Source organism: Protopterus annectens, chromosome 2.part2, assembly GCF_019279795.1.
Source record: "Protopterus annectens isolate FY-2018-M chromosome 2.part2, PAN1.0, whole genome shotgun sequence".
Lineage (NCBI taxonomy): Eukaryota > Metazoa > Chordata > Ceratodontiformes > Protopteridae > Protopterus > Protopterus annectens.
In genome coordinates this window covers 453731591-453755507 of record NC_056730.1, presented here as the reverse complement: position 1 = coordinate 453755507, position 23917 = coordinate 453731591, and the positions used below count along the sequence as shown (strand labels likewise).

Genomic DNA, 23917 nt, shown 5'->3' with positions numbered 1-23917 from the left:
GTCTCAACAAATCTGTAGGCCTGAAAACACCCTCAGAAGCCAGTGCCTGCACAGCGGCTCCGGACCCATCTAAGGTAGAGCCATCCGCAGGTTCATAATTGAAGCATCTCGTGGCATGCCAGACTCCGAATGGGTCTCAGTAGAGGCCTGCGAATCAGAAGTAGCCTATCAGGGGCTGCTAAAGTGCCTCACTGAGTACCGGCGACTGGCTTAGGAGAAGCGTAGTCTGTTTAGGACCTTGACGGTCTGTCTGTCTTTTTCTTTGCGTTTTTTTTTTTTAGGTATTCTGGTAGTCTGATTGCTAACAGACGACATTTCTGGACAGTTAAATCTTGGGCCAAAATATTTAGAAGCAAAAATATATAGACGTTTAATCGTGCGTTGATTAAATTTAGCACAAAACCGACAGCAAGGCACATTGTGGTCAGAGCCTAGGCAAGGAATACAGTACAAATAAAAATCCTTATGAGGTATTTGCTTCCCACAAGTAATGCAATTAATAACTTTTACTGACATCGGTAAGGAGCAAGAAAAAGTTTCCCCAATGGGGTACTTAGCTTTTATAGGTGGGTACTAGGCTATCGGCCCTAGGGCCCATACAAGCCTAGTCAAAAAATGTACCCTGGCTTTCGCCACCCAAACAAATTATTTTCCTGTGCCCCTGTCGAGCTGAGCCATAGAAGTGATCCCAGGGGTGAATTTCCCATTTCCCATCCAATCAAGATTTTTCTGGAAGAGTGCTAATGAGGAGCTCTGTTTGACAGATAGGTAGTCTATTCCAGAGTATGGAAAGTCTCTGGGACATGAATCTATCCCTCCAACATGTTCTGTTTATTGTGGTGGCAAGGTTTAGGTCCCTAGAGCGTGTAGCTCGGAGGGATTGGGATTTCTTTAAGTGGAGCATGTCCAACAGCTCTGGGTTTGACATAGCTTTGTATGTTAGGCAGAGATCGCCCCTGAGTAGGTGATATGTGATGGAGTAAAGCTGTAGTTTTTTGAGACGGTCTGCATAGGGCATCTGTTTGAGGCCAGTAATCCTCTTTGTGAGGTATGTCTGTGGTCTTTCCAGTTGTTGTAGATGTCGTGTGAGGTACATACCAAAAGGGGCGTTGTACTCTATAATGGGTCTAATGAGTGATGAGTAGAGGGGAACAATGACCTCTTTTTCTGGATGAGAATCCTTTTGTGATGAGATGAGCCACGTAGAAGGATTTCCTGACCACTGTGGCAATGTGATTATCAAAGGAGAGCCTACTGTCCACCTGTGTCCCAAGGTCTCATCACATTTTCTGCATTAAGTAGACTACCAGCTATGTGGTAGTTCATGGGTACATAGTTTTTACCAAAGGGGATGACAATACACTTTTTGGCACTGAGCTTCAGGCCATGGCTTTGACACCTGGTATCTGTCTCAGTGAGGCCCTTTTGTAGTTTGCCCACATCGTTCGGAGTTTCGATTATGGCTCCCAGTTTGCAGTCATCTGCAAACTTTGTTAGCTAAAGACCTTCTGTGTTGGCCTGCACTTCAGAGAAGTAGATACCAAACAGGAGAGGACCCGGGACTGAACCCTGTGGTACTCCACTTGTCACTGGTCTGATGTCAGATTTGGAATCCGCTGCTTTCACAGTGTGGGTTCTGTCCAGGAGCCAGTTGGCAACCCATCTTGTGAGCTTATCTGTAATTTCAGAGTGGGGGATGGTGTTGAAAGCCTTGGTGAGATCCAGATAAGCTGTGTGAACCATTTTACCCTCATCTATGGCTTTGGTGACTGCTTCAAAGAAGTCAATCAGGTTTAGGAGACATGATCTGCCTGTTACAAATCCAAACTGAGTAGGGTCCAGAGTTTGGAGATTACCAATGTCTTTGTTTATGAGTTCCACAATGATATGTTCCATGGCCTTGCAGACCAGGCTCGTCAGGCTAATGGGGCGGTAGTTCCCGGGGTCTGTAATGGCTCCCCCTTTGTGGAGTGGGTTAACCGTCGTGGTGTGCCATTCAGTGGGTACAAAGCCAGATGTGAGGCTATGATTGAACATGGTACTTGGGTAGGGTGCCAGTTCATTCTGTAGTTCGTGTAGAACGCAGCCTGGGATATTGTCAGGTCCCATGGATGCTGTGTTCTTGGCTTTGGAGAGTGTTTTTTTTTACCTGTGCAGCCATGATTATAGGAACTTTGCATTCTTCCGGTATAGAGATGGGCCCTCTAGGGGGTGAGAGGGGGGGTAAAGTTAGCACTGAACCTATCTGCTAGGATGTTGGCAATATCAGTTGGTTCTGTATATTTAGTGCCATTGTGCAGTAACTCAGAGCAGATCAGTGTGTTCCCATTTAAATTCTTGACATAGCTAGAGAATGCTTTGCGGTTGTCTTTAGAGTCGGCGGCAATTTTGTTTTCGTAACTAGCTTTGGAGGATTTTATTAGGGATCTCAGCTTCTTACTGAGATTGACCAGGGAGTTCCTCCAGTCATGGGATTTTACTCTTTTTTGCAACAGTTTCTTTCTTCTGTTGTAGAGTTTGTTTATGGCAGAGGACCACCACATTGGCTTCCTTTTTTGGACAATGACATATTGGTTCTATTAGGGATAGCATGATCCATGCACTCATGTAAGTGCTTAAAAAGTGCATTTATGTAGGATTCGGCAGTCATACCTCTATTGTCCGTCTGCATGGGTGTCATGAAGTTTGCCACTTCTGTCTTAAGAAGTGTGAAGTTGGCTTTGGAGAAGTTTTTTACAATGGTTTCCCTAATTGGGGGTGGGGGTGGGATGTCTAGGCTGATTAGCTTGTGGTCGGATCTGACCAACGAGGAATTGACTTCTGGTGTGGAACACCGGTTTCCCATGTTGGTAATGACCAGGTCTAGGATATTGCTGCCCCTGGTGGGGGTGTGAATAAGTTGATCCAAGGCGTTGGAATTTATGAATTCTAGAAAGCGTTGAGCAAAAAGAGTTGGTACAGGAGTAGTTTTCCCAGTTAATGGTGGGGTAGTTGAAATCGCCCATTATTAGGGTGTTGGGTTGTACCCTAATACTTTCCAATGCATCAAGAGATGAGTAGTGTGAATCCTGGAGCATGGTGGGGGGTCTGTAGCAAGCTACTATTTGGATTGCGGTCTTGCCCAGAGTTAGTTGCACTTGGATAATCTCGGATGCATTATGCTGTGCAACTGGCCTGGAGGTGTGGATATCCTTAATGAATATGGACACGCCTCCGCCTTTAGTGCTTCTTTCTGGGTTAGGTGGCCAAAAGGTGTGGTATGAATTGAAGCCTGGTAATGCAGGGGTGCTCTATGGAGATTTGAACCAGGTCTCTGTCACTGCACAGATGTCAATGTTCTCCATTTTAAGGAGTGCCTCGAGTGAGTGCATTTTGAGGTTTAGACTTCTAGCATTGAGTAGCATTACTCTCAGATTTTGCTTGCTTGTTCCGGTTACGGTGGTGAATTTGTCATTTGAACCTTGCCTAAAAAAGGCACTATAGGGGTGGCAAGAGCCTTAGCCAGTATCTGGAATCCTAAGGGTGACAGGTGCAGGCCATCTCTGGCAAAGCATCGTGGACTGTCGATCATGTCGTCCCAGGCAAATACTGGATCCCCTTAGAATGGCACCAGAAGCTTAGCCAATTGTTGAAGTCAATCATTTCGTCCTTGTATTGTGGTATCATTCTGGGTGATGGCAGGATGCTACTCAGGGTTAGGGTCATACCTGCCTGGGATACAAGACCGGAGAGCTCCTCCATGTCTCTTTTCATATAGTCCAGGGAAGTATGTCTCAGGTCATTCACACCAACATGGACAATGACAGTGTCATATTTGTACTTATTGTGGAGTGACCTGAGTGCATGCGTTATGTGGTGGATCCTGGCAGCTGACAGTAACTTTCTCCTTGTTTAGTCTAGTGAGTGGAACATCAGTGTGCCTGACTGTAGAGTCACCTATGACTAGAGTGTTGGGTACATTATGCCTTATGGGCTGTGGTTGAGTGGCACACTGAGTTTGTGGGCTATGTGTCATTTGGTTTGTGTTGGGGGGTGGAGTTTGCTTGCATTTATGCTTTGGATGTCCCTCAAACTCAAAAACGAAAATTTCAGGAGTCTAACGACTGGCACTTGCGATCCGTTTCTGCTTCGGGCACCGCGCAGCAAGAAAGACTGATGTAATGGCGCCAGCTGCATGTTTTATACCCCTGACAACCTGAAGTCATGGAAGTAGGGACAGCAACCGGCGCAAGACCCAAGACTTTATTAATCAGGCCGACTGAGGGCCAGCAGACTACCCAAATGTAATGACTGCAACAATGAAACACGAAGAACATCTCTGAAACCATGCTGAACTGACAGACTAACAAACGCTGGCATGATGCTCATCAATTTGCACTCTTACTGCAGAAAGAAAGAATTACAGAAGCTCAGGCTGAAAATTAATTTCATGCCATCAGCATGCTGACATCTAGATGGGAGGGTGATATTTATCTGGTGAGGTGATGAAAGGTAAACTCTGGAAGTCAGGCCTGATGTTGATCCTTCTGTGCCAGAAGTCTCAAAATGTTACTGCTGAAACAGTGGACAATACAACAGTTTGTTGGCGTGCTTGCAGTTGTTAACCACTGTAGAACTGATCCATATGGACCTTTTTCAGACTCACTCTGGGAACACTGACTGTTTAGGTGATTTGCTCTCGAGTTACACAGTAGGCAAACAGAAAACATTATATTATATTTAAATGAAAGGTTAACATCGCTCAAACACTACTACTAAGCCTACAATACTAATGACTAGTCTAAACAGTGGAAAAAGCATACAGATTTGTAGACAGCTTCACATTAAGATGAAAGCCAGAATTACATAAAGAATTGTAAACATGCTAAAACAGTGAAACAGCAAGCACAAAAACAGAATGTAGTAAGGTGAGGTGAAAGTTCCTCCTAGGAGGAAAATGAACAGGAAGTGTAGAAGGCCCACATAATGTAATGAATAGGTGGAACAATCAACTTATCAAAAGCACATCAGAAGGTGCATACAGTCCTGACACTCTGCCATATTAAAGAAAGGTCTAGAAATAAAATAAATATGAATATTCCATCAATTAAGATAAAGACTACAAGAGCAGTATGGACTACTACTGACCGTTTAAATTTTTGAAGATAGCTGTCTCCTTTATAATATCTGTCAAAAATCTTTTTAATTGTGCTTTATGCAGATTCCCCAAATCAAAATCAAAGTAACCCCCGCTGAGACAGAAGGATTGGTTTCTTTCACAGATCCAAAAAATGTACATTTCCATTTTTTTTCATGTGTAAAAGCATGCTTTGGAAATGCTCCACATTTCTATTGTGTTACCCTGGCCAAGCACATATTCATTGTTACAGTATGCTCTTGGACTGATACTGTATACATATAAAAAAAACAAACAAAAAAAAAACACTTATCTAGTAGGATTATGTGATTATTAAAATAAATAAAACATCTCAAACCTAGCTTAATGGCAGTTTACACAGCTAGAATACAATAGAAGGTCAGGGCTCAAAACATAAGCCTGGAGATGGGATATAAAGAGCTATAAGCATTATGTGTTTCCATGTTTCCCCCTCAGGTTATTAAGACGCCATGCTAACTACTGAGAATCATTACTCTATAAATTTAATGTAATTTTGTAATGGCTGCTAGAAATTTTACTTTTTTTCATGCCAAAGGAAGGACTCCCAACGTTAAGCCAGAAATGAAAATATGAATATGCTGAACATGAGAAACTGATTATATATACTAATACATGCATGATTATATGATTATATAAACTAACACATGCATTGCTACAAACTGAAGAGTAAAGCAATAAAGTACAGTTGTCTACACATAACCATAAATGTAGATGTTAGAGTGTATTCACTGTTGCAGTCATTACACTTGGGTTATCCTGCTGGTAGGCTACCCTCAGTCGGCCTGAATTCCAAAGTCTAGATCCGGCGTCGGTTGCTGTCGCCTCTTCCCTGACGTCAGTGCGCCAGGGGTATTAAAGACACAGCCAACGCCATTTTCTTCAGTTTTTCTTGCCCCAGATGTCAGGTGCCCCCAAAAGGGTAGGCTAAAAATATGTCAATAAAACATACATGCACCAAAATATATTATACCTTCATCTACAACCAAATACACCACATAGGTTGTATAGATTAGAGAAGTGCAGATAAGTTCCAGCAAAGATATGGGGGATGGTGGGTGGGTAACCTGGACTGCAACAGTGAATACACTTGAACATCTACATTTATGGTAAGTGTACACAACTGTACTATGTTCTTCGTGTTTCATTGTTGCAGTCATTACACTTGGGTTGAATCCCAAAGCTATGGCTGGGAGGCTGAAGCTAAATAGCATTAGGAGTGGCTATGAGGTCCTGCAAAACTGCAGTGGCAAAGCCTGCCCTGGATTTAGAGTAGAGTGGTACATGACAGTGCTTTGTAAAGGTGTGCACTGAACTCCAGGTAGCAGCCTCTAAAATGTCTTTGGTTGGTACTCCCCTGAGGAAGGCTGCTGAAGTGGCTGCTGCTCTGGTTGAATGTGGCCTAATGCCCTTAGGTACTGGCTTGCCATGTTGTGAATAGCAGAAACGAATGCAGTGGCCTATCCACTTTGAAATAGTCTGCTTTGAGATGGCCTTTCCTTGTGATCCTGCAGCATATGCCACTAGTAGTTGCTCTGTCTTTCTTAAAGCTTTGGTTCTGTTCAAGTAGAAGCGTAACTGTCTGTGTATGTCCAAAGAATGCAGAATGCTCTCCCCCTTATTCTGTGGGTTTGGATAAAAAGTAGGCAGATGAATAGTATGGTTAAGGGCCACACTGGACACTACCTTAGGCATAAATGTCAGGTTTGTCCTCAAAGAATTACTGTCTGGATAAAAAAATGATAAAAGGTTCCACAGCCATGAGTGCCTGTAGCTCTGAGACTCGTCTTGCAGAGGTTATTGCTAGGAGGAGAGCCGTTTTCCAAGATAAAAACTTTATGTCGGCTGTAGTGGCTGGCTCAAAAGGTGGCAGGGTGAGTATTTCCAAGACATAATTGAGGTCCTATGCAGGTATTGGTGATCTCCTTGGAGGCCTTAAGTTTTTGGCTCCTCTGAGGTACTGGCTTAAAGGATGAGAAAAGATTGATGGCTCTGTATTTTAATGAGCCGAAATGGCAGAAGCATGAATTTTAATTGATGAGAAGGATAGGCCTTTGTCCAGCATCTCAGTTAAGTATTGCAAAATCTGAGGAATATTTGGTATAGCTGTGTCAATTCCTTGTGCCTGGTTCCAAGCACAGAATCTCTTCCACTTTCCAGCGTAAGATTTTCTGGTACTAGGCCTTCTGGCCTCAAAAATGACATCCATCACAGCTTTAGTGAGAGGCGCGTTTTGTATGACTACATTATCCGCCATGCTGCCAGATTTAAGGTCTTTAGTTGGCTGTGCAGGATCGGATTGTTTTGTTGGGACAGTAGATGAGGTATCTGAGGCAAGGTCCAAGCCGAGCATTGAGACAAGTTCCTTAGGATTGGATACCAGTACTGGCGGGGCCAGTCTGGGGCAATTAGTATCATCTTTGGCTTCTCCTGTCCGACCTTTAGGAGTACCTTGGGGAGGAGAGGCAGTGGAGGAAAGGCATATACTGCTAAGCTTTTCCAGCTGAAAGATAGGGCGCCCACTTTCCATGCTTGTCTGTGATAAGTCTTTGTGCAGAATCTTTTTAGTTGGTAGTTGTGAGGAGAGGCAACTAGATCTACATCTGGGCATCCCCATTTCCTTGTTATCATGCTGAAGACTTGTGGATCCAATTTCCACTCGTGGGGATCCATGAGGTTTCTGCTTAGTTCATCTGCCAGAGTATTTATCTTTCCTGGCAGGAATTGTTCTTACTTCCTCTAGGGTGGGCTACGCCTTTCACTATAGGCTTTGGCTTGGGCAGTACAACTTCTGTGGGTTCTTCATCATTCAGAAGCTGTTGGAAGTACTCTTTCCATCTGCCTTTGATGTCCTATGGACTGGTGAGTAGGTTGTTGCTGGCATCCCTTACGAAGGGTGTCAATTTCTTTATCTACCATTGCCTTGCAACCTGATAGAGTTTCTTGTGCCATTTACTGAGTCACTTTCCAGAAGCTGGTAGAGTGCCTCTGATACCTTGTTATTTGCAACTGCAACCCCCCTCTTAGACCCCTCGTTAGCCAACCAGTATTCCTTCCTAGCCTGGTTCATCTTTTTTACCTCCCACTTTTTCCTGCACTCCTTTTTGATGACTTCCTTGACTTCTGCATTCCACCACCAGTTTTCCCTTATGTACCCTATTTCCATACCTGGCTTGGCAGTATATTTATTCTGTAGTCCTCACATATGCGGTTTTCAGGCACTGCCATTCTTCAGCTAAACCTACATCCTCTTCTTCTTGAGACACTAGAGCCCTGAGAAATGCCTTGAAGTGTTGTGCTTTTTTTCCTGCTAACTTCCAAGTCTTCAGTCTGGTCTCTCGACATTAGAGCCTTCTTTGACTACTGCTTGCAGCCAACTGTGGCAACCAGTGGTTTATGCTGTGGGCAAACTGCATCACTGGGGATGACTTTGCAATCACTCGTTCTACCCCAGTGCCCTTTTCTTACTAGAAGGAAATCTACCAGAGTTGCATGTTGGCCACTTTTGTACGTGATCTTGTGACCATCTCTCTTTCTGAACCATGTGTCGGCCACCTACAAGGCATTTGCCAGACAGAAGTTTAGAATAGCCTCTCCTTTATTGCTGTTGCCTCACCCATGTGGACCCAGCGAGTCTTCATATCCTGTTCCGTCCACCCAGATATGTGCAGTTAGGTCACCCATTATCATCAATTCATGTTGTCCTGCAACTCATGTCTGAATGCACTCATTTCCTCAGTATCACAACCATGCTGTGGGGCATCGGCAGAGATTATGAACAGTACCATATCCTTACATTGGAGTTTGACTGCCATGGCTCTGTCACATCCTTCACTGTCTTCTGAAGTCTCTCCCTCACCACAATTCCCACACCATTTCTAGTCTGATCGCCTCCCGAGTAGTAAACAATGGATCACACGCCAAGTGGCTTTGCTGCACTGTCCTTCCACCTTGGCTTCTACATAGGATGTCCAGCTGCCTCTTTACCATCAAGTCATCCACTTCCAAGTTGCATCCTGTCACTGAATCTACATGGAGTGTACCAATTCTTAGTTTAGGTTTGGCAAGTTGATTAGTTTTACATCCAGCTTTTGCTTAACAGAGCTATCCCAGGTAACCCAAGCTGGGCAAGCTGGACACCAGTTGGCCCAGTAGCTCAGTGACCCAGGGCTGATGGGTTTTATGGCATGCACACTAACCAACAGAAGTACATGCACTCATCCCACCATTAGCATGGGTCTCTGGCATAGGTCAGAGTAAGCCAGGTCCTCAACCTACTTATCAGTGGCAAATACCCATGCCTACTTGGTGATTAGTCAAAATGACCAAATATTTTACACCAATGAGTGGCTAGCCCTTCCTTAGCATGCATTCTGTGATCCATGTTGTCCTGTCTTGAGGATGCTGAGCACCACAGTAGATGCCCTAAGTTTTTGTCTATACAACTCATCCCCCTATAGATACCATCTAAAGTCTGTGCTGCTACTCAACTCCATGCTTGGATGAGTTTGAAATGGAAACACTCATCATGTTTTTGGGAGGAACGCCACAGAGACACAGGGAGAACATACAAGCTCCAAACAGGCTCTGGACGCTAGTCAGGATCAAACCTTGTACCTTGTGTACGAGAGGCAAAGACCTCAACAATTATGCCACCTAGTATCAACTGATGTGAGAAATAGCTAAATTTCAGTAAGTGGAGAAGCATGTGTAAACATGCAAACCTGCTTGTGCTTGGACACCTGTATGCCTGCATGTTAAAACAATTTACAAAACATATGAAAAATAAGCTCCTCCATATAACTGCTACTGGCACTCTTCTTGCTGTCCATGTAGTCTGAGACCATAGCGGCTACACATGGAAATGAATGGGTACAAGATGGTCAATGGAGAGGATGCTGATGAAGGCAAGCAACATGTTTGACAAGAGTCACATTATTTACTAGAAAAGCACCAGGACCCTGTATATCCGATTCTAAGATTCATTCCAGTCACCATAAGACATAACTAGGTATTTGACTTTTAGGAATTCACAGAATTCTAATCATTTTGAAGGTCAAATGATTTACACAAACTTCATTTCAATAAACAGTCTTCCATAAGATTACATACAGAAAACATTTTTAAGAGAACTAAGTGGTTTCCAAAGCTTAGTAGACACAACCGTCACTAACACATCAAAACAAAACCATAGCAGGTTACTGTATAAAGTTGGAAAACACACCAAAGTAGGCTCCTGTAGTGTTCCCAAACACCCTCTCAGCTCTGTCCCACTAAACAAATTCTCCAAGGAGAACAGGGTTGGATGGTAGTGATAGAAAAATTTAATGAACACAATAACATTGGTTAAGTGCTTTCATCCTTTCAAATACTGGACTTAATCAGAACCCAAGCTGAAAGTGTTTTTGGGGACATTACATGAGCCCACAGTTGATTACATTTATAGGCTGCATGGACACACCATTTTTTTTCTTCTACTATATAAAGCTGCTCTGAAGGGGAAGGTGTTTACACACAAAAAATTAAATGGTAGATTCAGCTACTATTACAGGACAACACTCAGATTATATTAGGAGAGGTCCAGAACAGTGATAAAGTGAAGGAATGTCATAATGGTCAGTGAGGAAAAAAGACCTCACGGCTCATTCCTAATAAGGAGCTCTACTGGTAAGCTGTTCTAGGCAACAAGCATTTTGCTGGAGGATACACTGTATATCCCACGTATTAAAGGCCAAATCTAATACTCCAATAATCATTTACTATTGACGGGTATCTTCTTTTCCAATACAAAGTGTACATTAATCGTGTTAATCAGAGATGTGCTCTTAACTTACCAGGTTTGCCAATATGACATTGACCGGCAGGAAATGTCTGGAAGAGTCCAGCAAAATCCCTCTGTGGGTAAACCTTGGGAAGTCTGTGATTTCAGACTTGTTGATGAGGTACTAAACAAAAAAAAGTATTACAATCAGGATAAATAAAATCCACGAAAGGCAAAAAGTGCAGCAGTATCATTAAACCACATTTACCTTAAGCGGTCTTCAAAACTTGTTTACACTGAAGAAAGCCTTGCAGGGAACATTACAGTTTTACTTCTATAGTCTTTATCCTTGGTGATGGGCAGCCATTTTATGGCAACTACTTAATACATCACTCCTGTTTGAAGGATGCTCTTTCTGAAAAACTTCAGAATGCATTTGCAAATGGCTACTGACTAGGTTACCTTTTACACTGTTAGTTTATGAACAAATTTTCCAGCATGCTTTGGTTTCAGCTGCATACAATGTGACATTCGTGAAGGAACTTTCTACCTCAGCAGGCCATAGCAGACACAATGGTGAAGCTAGCTACTAATGCAAGACATGACTTCAAAACTCAACCACCCCAGATTTTCTTCCTACAGTCACGGGCATCTGAAAATACTACAGAAAGGCCACTGACCAAATGCCCTTTCATTCAGTGTGACACTCAAGCAAACTATGGTAATGATGACACGATTTACAGTTGGAATTAACTTTTTCACTCCTACTTCCTGCCAACCACCATCTGTCCTGCAGTTAATCACCCCATTCCCTCCTCTGCGAGATGACAGCAGATTGCAAGAGGATGCCATCCAAACAACTATCAGGGTTTTTTTTTTTTTGGGTTTTTTTTTAATTATATGCCTAACTCTCTCTCGGTGGCTGACATGCATGTTTGCAGATGCAAAGGCCTGCACAATTCTTCCCCCCATTAGCATGCATAATCCTGCACGCACTCTAGGAAGACTACCACACAAATGTGCTCGATAATCCAAGCACATGTCCTGACACATCTGCTGCATATCATGCCACCTTTCTCTTAAGTACATGCTGATCTTGCAGCAAGTCAGCCGGCCTCCCCCTCAGGATGGGCGAGTTGACATCTGCTGCCTGCTTCTGCCTGCTTCCTCTCATCCAACCCAACCAGCTCTTCCAGCACTCAAGTCACTAATCAATATCAAAATTGCCTGGATCATAATCAATTCTTCATCTTGCTTAAGAGCTGGGCCAGTTTTCAGTAAAACTGTCCTTGTTCCGTTCTCTGTTATGGTACTTACAATTTTTCATAAAGTTTTCACATCCTCATTAATATGCAAAAAACAAAAATGTATCTGTAACCCTCCTCCCTGGGAGCTCTGCAGAAAACTGGCTCATTCTAAGTCGAACTTTCCCCGTAAACAAATGTTAAATAAAATTAAAAAATAATAAAAACCTCATCAATATACAGTGTTAATGCAATTAATGGGATGAGCGAGAATAAGATAGGGCTCCTTCTGTTGGAAGTTATCCAAGGGAGAAAGCAGCTTTCGCTTTTCAATGCTAAATATTGCCTGTAAGGTAGCTAACAAGTTAAGTCTTAGTTTCTGATGTTTTTGTAGCAGAAGAGGATGGAATATGCATTCAAATGCTAAACCTACTAAGACGCCTCCAACAAGACAGCAAAACATTGCTGTTTTATAGTATATTTTTTCCTGTAACAGTAGAGAACACAGATTAAGTATCTGTCCTGCCCAAAATCCACATGGAGTAGGTCATATTTACATACTCTATACTTGGCTTATGGATTATTATTTTCAGAATTTTTCTGAGGGAGTATAATGTGAAACTGCAACAATAATCTTGAACATAGGAGACAGCATGTTTAAACTGATATGGTCCTTTGCCTCTGGTTATCAAGAGGATTCAAATGCCTTCTTGGCTACGATGGATGTGGAATCAAAGAAATTCAGGAGAAGTAAGAGTGTGGGTTCAGGGATACTTTTTCCAATTTTTAAATCAGCCAGATTCTTAACTGTTTTGGTGAATACTGAAAGTAAATTGGGGACTACAATTCTGTTGTCTAGGCAGTATGTTAAATGAATAGTTCTAGTTTTGGGATGCTGTCCAGTGGTGTAAAAGCATTTGATATTTGTATTGTAGTATTTCTATTGGGGGCATTAGCTATATTAATGTTTATGACGAACTGTTTAAAACCATCAAGTGTTAAGTCTGCAGTTATGTCCTTTGTTTGGCACTTTTACAGGAGCATCTGTTTTGTGGGAGAGTGTTTCTGCCTTTATGGCAATGGCTCTGACTTTTGCAACAGTTTAGATTAGGGACTGCACGAGTACCTGCATGGAGCTACTAGTGCAGCTTGATGTTCAGGGACTGCATGAGTACCTATATGGAGCTACTAGTGCAGCTTGATGTTCAAACAATTAAAGATCTATGTATACTGAAAATGCAGCCTGCTTGTTCAACCTTTTCTTCAATGAGACTCATGACTCGTTGACTCTTCTGGTGTTTGAGATTACCAAAGTAGGCTATGCCTTTTATAGCTTACCAAAAATATTTAGGTAGAGAAGACAAATTGTTTCAACATGAGAATTTTTTGTCACTCTATGCCACTATTGTCTCTGCTATCAGCCTCTTCCACAGTCAATTGCCCCACTCAGTCCTCATTACCAGGAGGGACCATCATTCAGTCATCAAGGTTAATTCACAGCTTCTCTCTCTCACTAGTTTTCCCCATCTCTAACACACACCCAAGCAAGGCGAAACAGAAGTGTGTGCAATGGGATAACAGTAGAGGACATCCGCCCACTGCTGCAAGGAGCATTCCAGCCAGGCAATTCCCCCAGCCCCCTGTCCACAAACCTCCACTATGTTAAATATACAAACTGCATGTTCACAGGACAGTGGATAAAGGGCATATTCACTTATTGTACTCTCTACATTCTTGGGGAAACGCATCATGCCATAACTCATTAGTAATGTAATTGCATAGAACAGAATGAGTCACTCACTACTAACAACAAATGAGCTGCACTGGGTCAGTCAGATACATACACGGATAAAACAGACTTTGATGTAATGTAACAAAACTTTTCGACCAACTGTAGTCTGACAAACAGAATAACACTATTGTGGTAATCCAAAGGCAGCTCTTTTTAATTGTTTGCTAGAAAGTAGGAAGTACTTGTCCATAATCTTTTTAAGGTGTACATTAAACAATTTCAAAACACTGGCTGGGTCAATTTCCTTAGAGACTGGACCAGTTCTGTAAGGTAACCATTGTTTCTTGCATCTGTGCCATGCTCACAGTAAAATAGATGACTGATGTCACTTCAGGGTTGGTAAATGTATGCTATGCAGATATAACAGAAGCCAAGATGTGCCTACTTGACTGGTTAGCTTACACGTGTACTTTTCTGACATAGGTAGAAATGTCTGGTTTCAGTCAGTGTTGCTGGAAGTGATGACAGGGGTACTGCGACGCCACGTATCTTAATTGTTGGGCATGCTCCACTTCAACAGCCATCATCGTCTGGATACACCACAGCAGTCATGTCTGGTATAAAGGGGTGCAAGCTGCTGATGAGGACTCTGCTTTTCAAGTTGATAAAGAAACATACACTATAGATGTACATGTCAGCTGGAAGCAGGTAGCTTACGTGTGGTCTGAGTGTCCAGCACATGATGGAAGATAAGCCTACGGCATAAGCCACCTATAACTCTGCTGGTTACCCTACATACTACACAAAAGATCCGTAACATGGGTCTGACACAGGTAACAATGCCAGTGGACATGTGGACTCTCGACACACAAGAAAGTGATGAAATTAAGTTGCAAGGCTCCACACCTATAGCTGATGACACTGAGGCAGAGCCACTGGATAGCTATATGGCTGGAAAACCTCTTTATGGTCATATATAATCACATGGTGGCCTATTGTGCAGGCAAGCTAGGCCCAACATGAGGACTGATATCAATGAAGAGGCGAGTCATGCTGTGAAATGTATATGAAACAAACTGGCAGCTAGCAATAGGACAGCACAATTAATGAACTGTGTGCATTAACCACAATCTGGGTGTCCTGCACTGAACTTCACTGGCTATAAGAATACTATTGGCCATTGTGGCACATGAACAGCACTTTTTGAGAGCTGACAAAACTATCTAGAATGGGTCCAGATCTTGTGCAGCACGTACATAATGGTTCAGAATTTGCTCAGGCCATGTCAGTCTTGCAGAACAGCAGCTGGCAGCTTGTCACAGAACTGACAATGGTACAATGCATTGATGCATAACTGAGACACCAGTCTAGTTCACAATACAGCTGGTATAGCGCATGACACCACTAGTACAGATCACAATGTAGCTGAAATAACAAGGGCTTTTCTGGAGTGTGCTTAAGCCATGGCATGTGTGGAGATGGCCTTTTATTCGCCATGGCTAAATGTATATATGCTGCTGTCAGGTCTGAGCTGTCACTGCTTTTGGTGCACATGTGCTGGATGCCTGCCAAAAACAGCCATGGTCATCTGGTACCAGAACTCCATTTTCACCAGCTAATTTTGGGTCTATGTCTGTGCCTGCGCTCACCTTACAACAAGGGGCTGAGACTGTAACCATTCTTGCTAGTGTTGGTGTGAACCAAGTGTGCTGTCACTTAAGGACTATGATCAGCAAGCATTATCTTCTGCTTCTCCTCTCTCCCTTTCCTTTACACACACACAAAAAAAAAAAAAAAAAAAACTTTGCAAGAATCTCCCTGTGTTCTGCTCAACTGTAACAAAAAAAAAATTACGCTTGTTTCCTGCCTTTCCTGTAACTAGTCTAGTCCAGATACATATCTGCTATATCCAGTACTGTTTGTAAGCTTCTGAGCACCCCCAAGTCTGTATATGCGTTGGGAAGCCTGCTAGCTTATCAGTGGGAGTGGGAAGCACTAGGTAACCCATCTACCACATAAGGAGTGGTTTCTGTCCCAGAAAATCCCAGTTATTGGCCGTTTGGGCAGTTTTTCCATCTCTCTCAAAGTACAGTTTTGTACCTACCATAAGTGTAGATGTTCGAAGATCCACATTGCTGCAGTCCTTACACTTGGGTAGTCCGCTGTCCTCGGTCGGCCCGAATATCAAAGTATAAGGCTGACGTCGGTCAAGGCGCATTTGACTGACATCAGAACGTCAGGGTACAAATGCGCATGACCGACGTCATATCCTCAGTCTTTTCTTGCCCCAGATGTCAGAAGACCCTAAAAAGAAAGGTCAAAACCAAAAGACAGCAAACAACCAACCAACCACCCTTGCAGTAATAATATGTACAATATATACAATATACACCATATTGACAACCCAACCCACAACCACCTCTAACCACAGAGGGAAGGAGGAGTAAATTGGACTGCAGCAATGTGGATCTTCGAACATCTACATTTATGGTAGGTACAAAACTGTACTATGTTCTTCATCTCACATTGCTGCAGTCCTTACACTTGGGTAGAATCCCAAAGCAGAGGAAAGGGAGGATGGCAAAACTATAAAGAAGTAGGAGTTGCCAAAATGCCCTGCAAAATAGCAGTGGCAAAACCAGCCCTAGATTTAGAGTAAAGTGGAAGGTGATAATGCCTAGAGAAGGTATGCACTGAACTCCAAGTAGCTGCCTCCAAAATATCCTTAGTTGCCACCCCCCTTAAAAAAGCTGTCGAAGTGGCAGTAGCCCTAGTGGAATGAGGCCTAATCCCAGCTGGAATCTCCTTGCCATGATGGGAATAACAGAAAGCAATGCAAAACCCAATCCACTTATAAATAGTTTGCTTTGACACAGGCTTGCCCTGAGAACTCAAAGCAAAAGAAACAAATAATTGCTGAGACTGCCTGAACCCTTTAGTTCTGTCCAAATAATATCGCAACTGCCTGTGTACATCTAAAGTGTGCAAAATCTTTTCCCCTTTATTTTGGGGATTTGCATAAAAAGTAGGCAAATGAATAGTTTGGTTTAAAGCCACACTAGAAACCACTTTAGGCATAAAGGAAGGATTAGTATGTAAAGATACCCTATCCTTATGGAAAATTAAGAAAGGCTCAACCGCCATAAGGGCCTGCAACTCAGAAACCCTTCTTGCAGAGGTAATGGCCAACAAAAAGCAGTCTTCCATGATAAATATTTCAACTCGGTAGTAGCTGCAGGCTCAAAAGGTTGTAGAGTGAGTTTCTCCAACACAAAATTGAGATCCCAAGCAGGAGTAGGAGCTCTACGTGGGGTCTTATATTCTTTGCCCCTCTAAGAAATTGCTTGAACAAAGGATGAGAAAACAATGGTGGGTCACAATCATAGTGAGCCGAAATTGCTGCAGCATGAACCTTAATAGAAGAGAAGGACAAACCTTTGTCCAGTAACTCAGTAAGATATTGAAGAGCCACACTTAAATTAGGCTCAGAAACATCAAAATCCTTTGCTGCACTCCAAAATAAAATCTCTTCCATTTATCTGCGTACTTTCCTTGTACTAGGCCTTCTAGCTTCCAAATAACATTCAAAACTTGCTGTGGAAGTTGAGACCCACTATGGTTCAAAACAGAATATGCCAGGCTGTTAGGTGAAGAGAGTGAAGCTTGACATTGAGCAAATGACTGTCCTCCTGAGACAACAGGTGTGGAATCAAGGGCAAAGGCTATGGAGGCTCCGTACCAGGCTTCTCAGTAATGGGTACCAATGCTGTCGAGGCCAATCTGGAGCTATCAAAATCATCCTTGGTTTGTCCTGTCTGGCCTTGAGTAGTACCTTTGGGAGGAGAGGCAGAGGTGGAAAGGCGTACACATGAAGATTGCTCCAATTGAAAGAAAGAGCATCCACTTTCCAAGCTGTGGGATGAAACCTTTTCGCAAAACTTTGGCAGCTGGTGGTTTAGTCCCGCAGCGACCAGCTCTATCTCTGGAGTTCCCCATGGCACTGTCAATTTCTGAAATACATGAGGATCCAATTTCCACTGTGGGGATCCATGATTTGTCTGCTTAACACATCTGCTAAGGAGTTCTGTGCTCCCGGCAGAAACCTTGCCTGAAGATTTAGTTGTAAACTGAGAGCAGTCTCCCACAAAATCATTGCTTGCCTGCATAGAGGATAAGAATGTGTTCCCCCTTGCTTGTTGATGTACCACATGACAGTTGTGTTGTCTGTTAGAATCAACACCTGCCCTGGAAGAAGTAAATCCTTGAAAGCTATTAATGCAAACTGGACTGCTAACATCTCCTTCAAGTTGATATGTAGATGTAGTAGTCTGGCAGGCCACTTGTCTTGTATCCACTTTCCATTCAGATGAGCTCCCCAAGCTTTTGTCTGAGGCATCTGTCGTTATAATCTGACTCGCCTCTGGCCGGGTCACAGAGAGTCCCTTGTTTAGGTGACATTCCTGAGCCCACCACAACAATTCCTTTTGAATGCAAGGTATTATTTGAATGACAGTGTCCAGATCCTGGCAGTGCTGTGTCCATACATTTTTGAGATACCATTGTAACTTCCTCATATGCAGTTTGGCATTGGGAAGCACCAGAATACAAGATGCCATGAACCCTAAGGCTTGAAGGACTGTCCTTGCAGTCAGCCCGGACTGAAGAGATAGATGATGGAAGTAACTGGAAAGATTCTTTCGTTTGTCCGGGGTTAAAAAGGCCATCTGGGCTGCTGTATTCAGTCTCACACCCAGAAAGCACATGTCTTGAGAGGGTACTAGACTGGACTTTATTTCGTTCACAGAATACCCTAGGCATCTTAGCACTGCTATGACATAATCCAAATGCTGTAGCAGGTCTTCCTTTTCTTGAGCTAGAATCAGGCAGTCGTCCAAGTAAGGATAGATTTGAATTCCTTTTAGCCTGAAGTAAGCTATCACTGGAGCCAGAACCTTTGTGAATACTCTGGGCGCAGTGGATAAGCCAAAGGGCAATGCAGAGAACTGATAATGAGAATTTCCAGCTCAGCGCAGATACTTCCTGCAACTTAGTCTTATAGGCACATGAAGGTAAGCTTCCTTGAGATCTAAAGTTACCATCCAGTGATCTTTGCCCAGCAGAGGTAAAAGCTGTTGTAACGTCAACATTTTGAACTTGGGAATGTCCAGATAAGTGTTGAGGATAGATAAATCCAAAATTGGTCTCCACGTGTTCCCCTTTTTCGGTACTAGGAACAGACGAGAATAAAATCCTAGGCCCCTTTCTGGCACAGGAACTGGCTGAATGGCCCCTATTTGGAGCAACAGAGATATTTGCTTGTGAGCCTCTTTTCTTTGTAGAGGAGGAATGTCTGGCATGCCTTTGAAAGGAGGCAAGGTATGGAAATAAAACCTGTAACCGTGGTGAATGATATCCAGAACCCATCTGTCTTGGGTAATTAAATCCCAATTTTCTTTGAAAGAGACAGCCTTCCTTCCCAAAGGCTGCCAGGCGAGAATGTACTGGCAGCTGAAAGGCAGGTCATTGGGTCTGCTTACGAAAGGACTGACCCCTGCCCTCACCAGAAGTCTGAGCAGGGGAACTCCCTGTCCTAGGCCTAAAAGAACCTTGAGCTCTGCCCCTACCACGTCTAGACCTACCCCTAGACTGGGAATCATAAGCAGGATAAGTCCATCCCTTAGTAGGCCAATTTCTACTAAACTTGGAGGCTGCACCTGCAAAAATCCTTAACAGTTTGCATAGACTTAGCCTTGTCCTCCATTTTCTTTAAAACTGCTTCCACAGGCGAACCAAACAACACATCAGACTGCAAAGGAGCATCCAAAATCCTTGTTTAACATGCTCAGCTAAATTCTGATCTCTCAACCAGGCATGCCTACGAAGAACAGAACCAGTGGCAGCCACCCTCGAGGAGGCCTGCACAGCATCAAAACCACACTGCAAGGAATGTTTACCTACCTGTTCAGACACATGAACTAAATCCTGCAACTCTTTACACTCAATTCCTTCTGCCAGAGCATCCACCTTAGATTTCAATTGTGAAAGGAGGTAATTCTGATATTTTAACATGTGAAACTGACAATTCAACGCCCTCATGGCTAAAGTGGAAGAAGTATACACTTTCTTTCCCCATCTATCCAAAGCCCTTGCCTCTTTATCAGGAGGAACAGGATTTTTAACAACAGAGGCCTTCACTCCTTTAGGCCCCTGAGAGACAGTTTTCGGGTCTGCCCTAGGACTCTTAAAAAGATACTTATGAGCTTCAGGCACCCTATAGTACCTATCCGGTTTAACTGGGGCAGGAGGCAAAGAATCAGGATTCAGGAAGCCTCTGCAAAACATCTTCCACCACATTCAGAACAGGAGGTATAGCTAAAGGCCTATGCTGGGGTAAAACAGGAATTCCCTAAGCCTCTTCCTGGAATCAGAGAAATCTTGACCTTCCCATTTAAAATGCTCCCTCATGGAATGCAGAGTCTCTGAAAATGAAAAATCCTCAGGAGGAGAAGCTGAAGGAGTAGAATCATCCACATCAGAATCAGAATAAGGAGGAAACTCCTGCAAGTCTTCAGCCGAAGACTCAGAAGCCTCGAACATTGCTCAAAACTCTCAAACTCAGGTTCCACCCTAGGCCTCTTATCAGGAGGGCATAGAACCTCTAATCATAGTAATCAAATCCTCTGCCATTTTAAGCATATGTTTCTTAGGCAAAGACCCTGAAGCACTAGGAGAAACCCCCACTGAAGCTAAACTTGGCCTGCCTCTCAAAGAAGCCTTGGAAACAGAAGGGGAGGCTCTAACCACCTTAGGAAGAGAGGGAAGAACAGCCACCTGAGAAGCCCCTCAGCCTGGCCTACTTCCTGAGAGGATACATCCTGTAACAGTAAAGTCTCTCCTGAGACTCCAAAGAAACACCTGGCAGAACCTCCGGCTCCACTGAGTTTTCTAAAGAACCGACGCCAGGGACTGTCGGTTCTTCCACTAGGCTTTGCTGCTTTGTCCTTGGCGCTTTTTGGTCAAGCGGGCGCCGGAGCATCCGACGGCATTTTATAATTACAACGCTTCCCAAAACTAACCTGGTGCAGTCTAACCTTCTCTTAATAGTGCGTTTGTTAAATCTAGCACAAGAGCGCATCCAACAACGTCGTGCTCAGGCCTAAACAAGGTATACACAAAGTATGGTAATCCCTATGAGGTATCTGTTTCACAAGAAATACAGTTATTCACTTTTTCTGACATCCGTTAAATACTGAGGCAAGAAAAACAAAATATTCCCCAACGGGGTACTTAGCCAACTTTGATTCGGTCTGAAACTCTGACTTCAGAAACTTTCAGAACGCCAACCTGCACTCGCAAAATTGCTTCTGCATCGGACCATGCGGCAAAAAAGACTGAGGATATGACGTCGGTCATGCGCATTAGTACCCTGACGTACTGACGTCAGTTCGCGCCTGACCGACGTCAGCCATATACTTTGGTATTCGGGCCGACTGGACAGCGGACTACCCAATAGTTAGGACTGCAGCAATGTGGAATGAAGAACATCAGCTGTACTTACTTTCCTCACTTGCTTAGAGAAAAACAGCTCTTGTACTCACTTTCCTCACTTGCCTACAGGAAAACAGTTTTTTATTCAGGCATGTCCACGGGTCAGCTCCCAGTGTTCTCTCCTGTCTGATGAATCTGGGCATCTTGGGGCAATGTAGCAATTGCCTCATGTACAGACAACCCTCTCCTCCTACCATCCAACACTACAACCTGTGAGAGATGCATTTATCTAGCCAAACTGGAGGTAAAGCTCTCTCCAACCAAGACTGAACTTGACAGCCAAGAGGAAAAGGTAAACACTTGCAGTGCACCACACTCATCACAGTCTCACTAAACCGACACCACCAAAATCCACACATAGAAACACAAAAATATTCGCGGAGGCTCTCAATAATAATCTGCTCAAGCAACAGAAACCTCCAAAACAGAAACGCAAGCAACCTCCACCCCCCCAACACAACCCAAATGACACATAGCCCACAGACTCAGTGTGCCACTCAACCACAGCCCACAAGGCAAAACAACGTACCCAACACACTAGTCATAGGTGACTCTACAGTCAGGCACACTGCTGTCCCACTCACCAGGCTAAACAAGGAGAAGGTTACTGTCAGCTGCCTGTCGGGTGACAGGATCCACCACATAACCCACGCACTCAGGTCACTCCACAACAAGTACAAATATGAGTCTGTCATAGTCCATGTTGGTGTGAATGACCTGAGACACAAAGTACAGTTTTGTACCTACCATAAATGTAGATGTTCGAGTGCTAATACAGCTGCAGTCATAACAGATGGGTTCTCCTGCCGTCAGGCAGGTCCTCGGTCGGCCGAATTCCAAAGTCTAGGTCCAGAGTCTGTTGTCGTCGCTTCTTCCCTGACGTCAATGTGACAGGGGTACAAGAACCAGCCGACGCCATTTTCTTCAGTTTTTCTTGCCCCAGATGTCAGGTGCCCCCAGAAGGAAGGCAATACATAAATTAGTGTAATAAGGCAATGCCATATAAACAAAATACAGTAGTGCAAGCAAATACATCATGAATGAATACCCCAATCTGGTTGCATGAGGATATGTCAGCCAATAGGCCTGTCCCAAGAGGGGAAGGAGGGAGGGAAACCTGGACTGCAGCTGTATTAGCACTCGAACATCTACATTTATGGTAGGTACAAAACTGTATTATGTTCATCGTACATACAGCTGCAGTCATAACAGATGGGTAGAATCCCAAAGCTAAGAAAGGGGTGGCAGGCACTAGGTGGAACTAGGAGGAGCCAGAATGCCCTGCAAGATTGCAGTGGCAAAGCCCGCTCTAGATTTGGAGTATAGTGGAAGGTGGTAGTGCTTGGAGAAAGTATGCACAGAACTCCAAGTGGCTGCTTCTAAAATATCTTTGGTAGGAACTCCTCTGAGAAAGGCTGCAGAGGTAGCCGTGGCCCTAGTGGAGTGAGATCTGATGCCTGTAGGTACAGTTTTGCCATGAAAAAAATAGCAAAAGCGTATGCAGTGGGCTATCCATTTTGAGATTGTCTGTTTGGAAATTGGCTTTCCTTGAGCTCCTATAGCATAGGACACAAAGAGCTGTTCTGATTTTCTGAAAGGCTTTGTTCTGTCCAAATAATAACGCAGTTGTCTGTGGATGTCCAAGGAATGTAGTAATCTCTCCCCTTTGTTTTGAGGATTAGGATAAAAGGTAGGTAAGTGTATGGCCTGATTCAAAGCTACCCTGGATACCACTTTTGGCATAAAGGATGGGTTGGTTCATAAGAAACTCTGTCCTGATGGAAGATGATAAAAGGCTGCACAGCCATGAGAGCTTGTAGTTCTGAAACTCTATGAGCTGAGGTAATAGCCAGAAGGAAAGCTGTTTTCCAGGACAAATATTGCAAATCTGATGAGGCAGCTGGCTCAAAAGGAGGCAAGGTCAGTTTTTCCAGAATAAAATTGAGATCCCAAGCAGGTATTGGTTGTTTCCTTGGGGGCTTTTAGATTCTTAGCCCCTCTGAGGAACTGTCTTAAGAGGGGGTGAGAGAATAAGGGTGGATCAGTGTTGTATTCTGCAGAAATGGCTGAGGCATGGATTTTGATGGAGGAGAATGAAAGTCCACTGCTTAGCAGCTCAGCTAGATACTGTAATATTTGAGGTAAATTCAGTTTTCCAGGATCCTGGCCCTTTTTCTCATTCCAGACACAAAACCGTTTCCATTTTGCAGAGCACGCTTTCCTAGTAGACGGCCTTCTGGCCTCCAAAATGACATCCTGCACCTCCTTGGAGAGTAGGGTCTGTTGTGATGCTAAGGAATCTTCCATGCGGCTAGATTGAGTGTTTTTAGCTGACTGTAAAGAGTTTTGAAGCTGTGCTGAGTCAGGAGAAGAGGCATTAGAGGCAGGGTCCATGGTGGGGAATGCGTCAGACTCCTCAGGAGTGGGTACCAGTGTTGTCTTGGCCAGTTTGGAGCAATGAGAATCATCTTTGGTCT

General features: G+C 43.7%; 1 protein-coding gene across 1 annotated transcript in view; it reads right to left on the bottom strand.

Annotated features, from left to right (window-relative positions):
• Positions 1–23917, bottom strand: part of HEXB (hexosaminidase subunit beta) — a 783731-nt gene that overhangs the window by 571652 nt on the left and 188162 nt on the right. The window contains exon 4 of the mRNA XM_044064438.1: positions 10990–11100. Within this exon, the coding sequence (XP_043920373.1) occupies positions 10990–11100 (111 nt within the window). The remainder of the gene's footprint in view (positions 1–10989; positions 11101–23917) is intronic.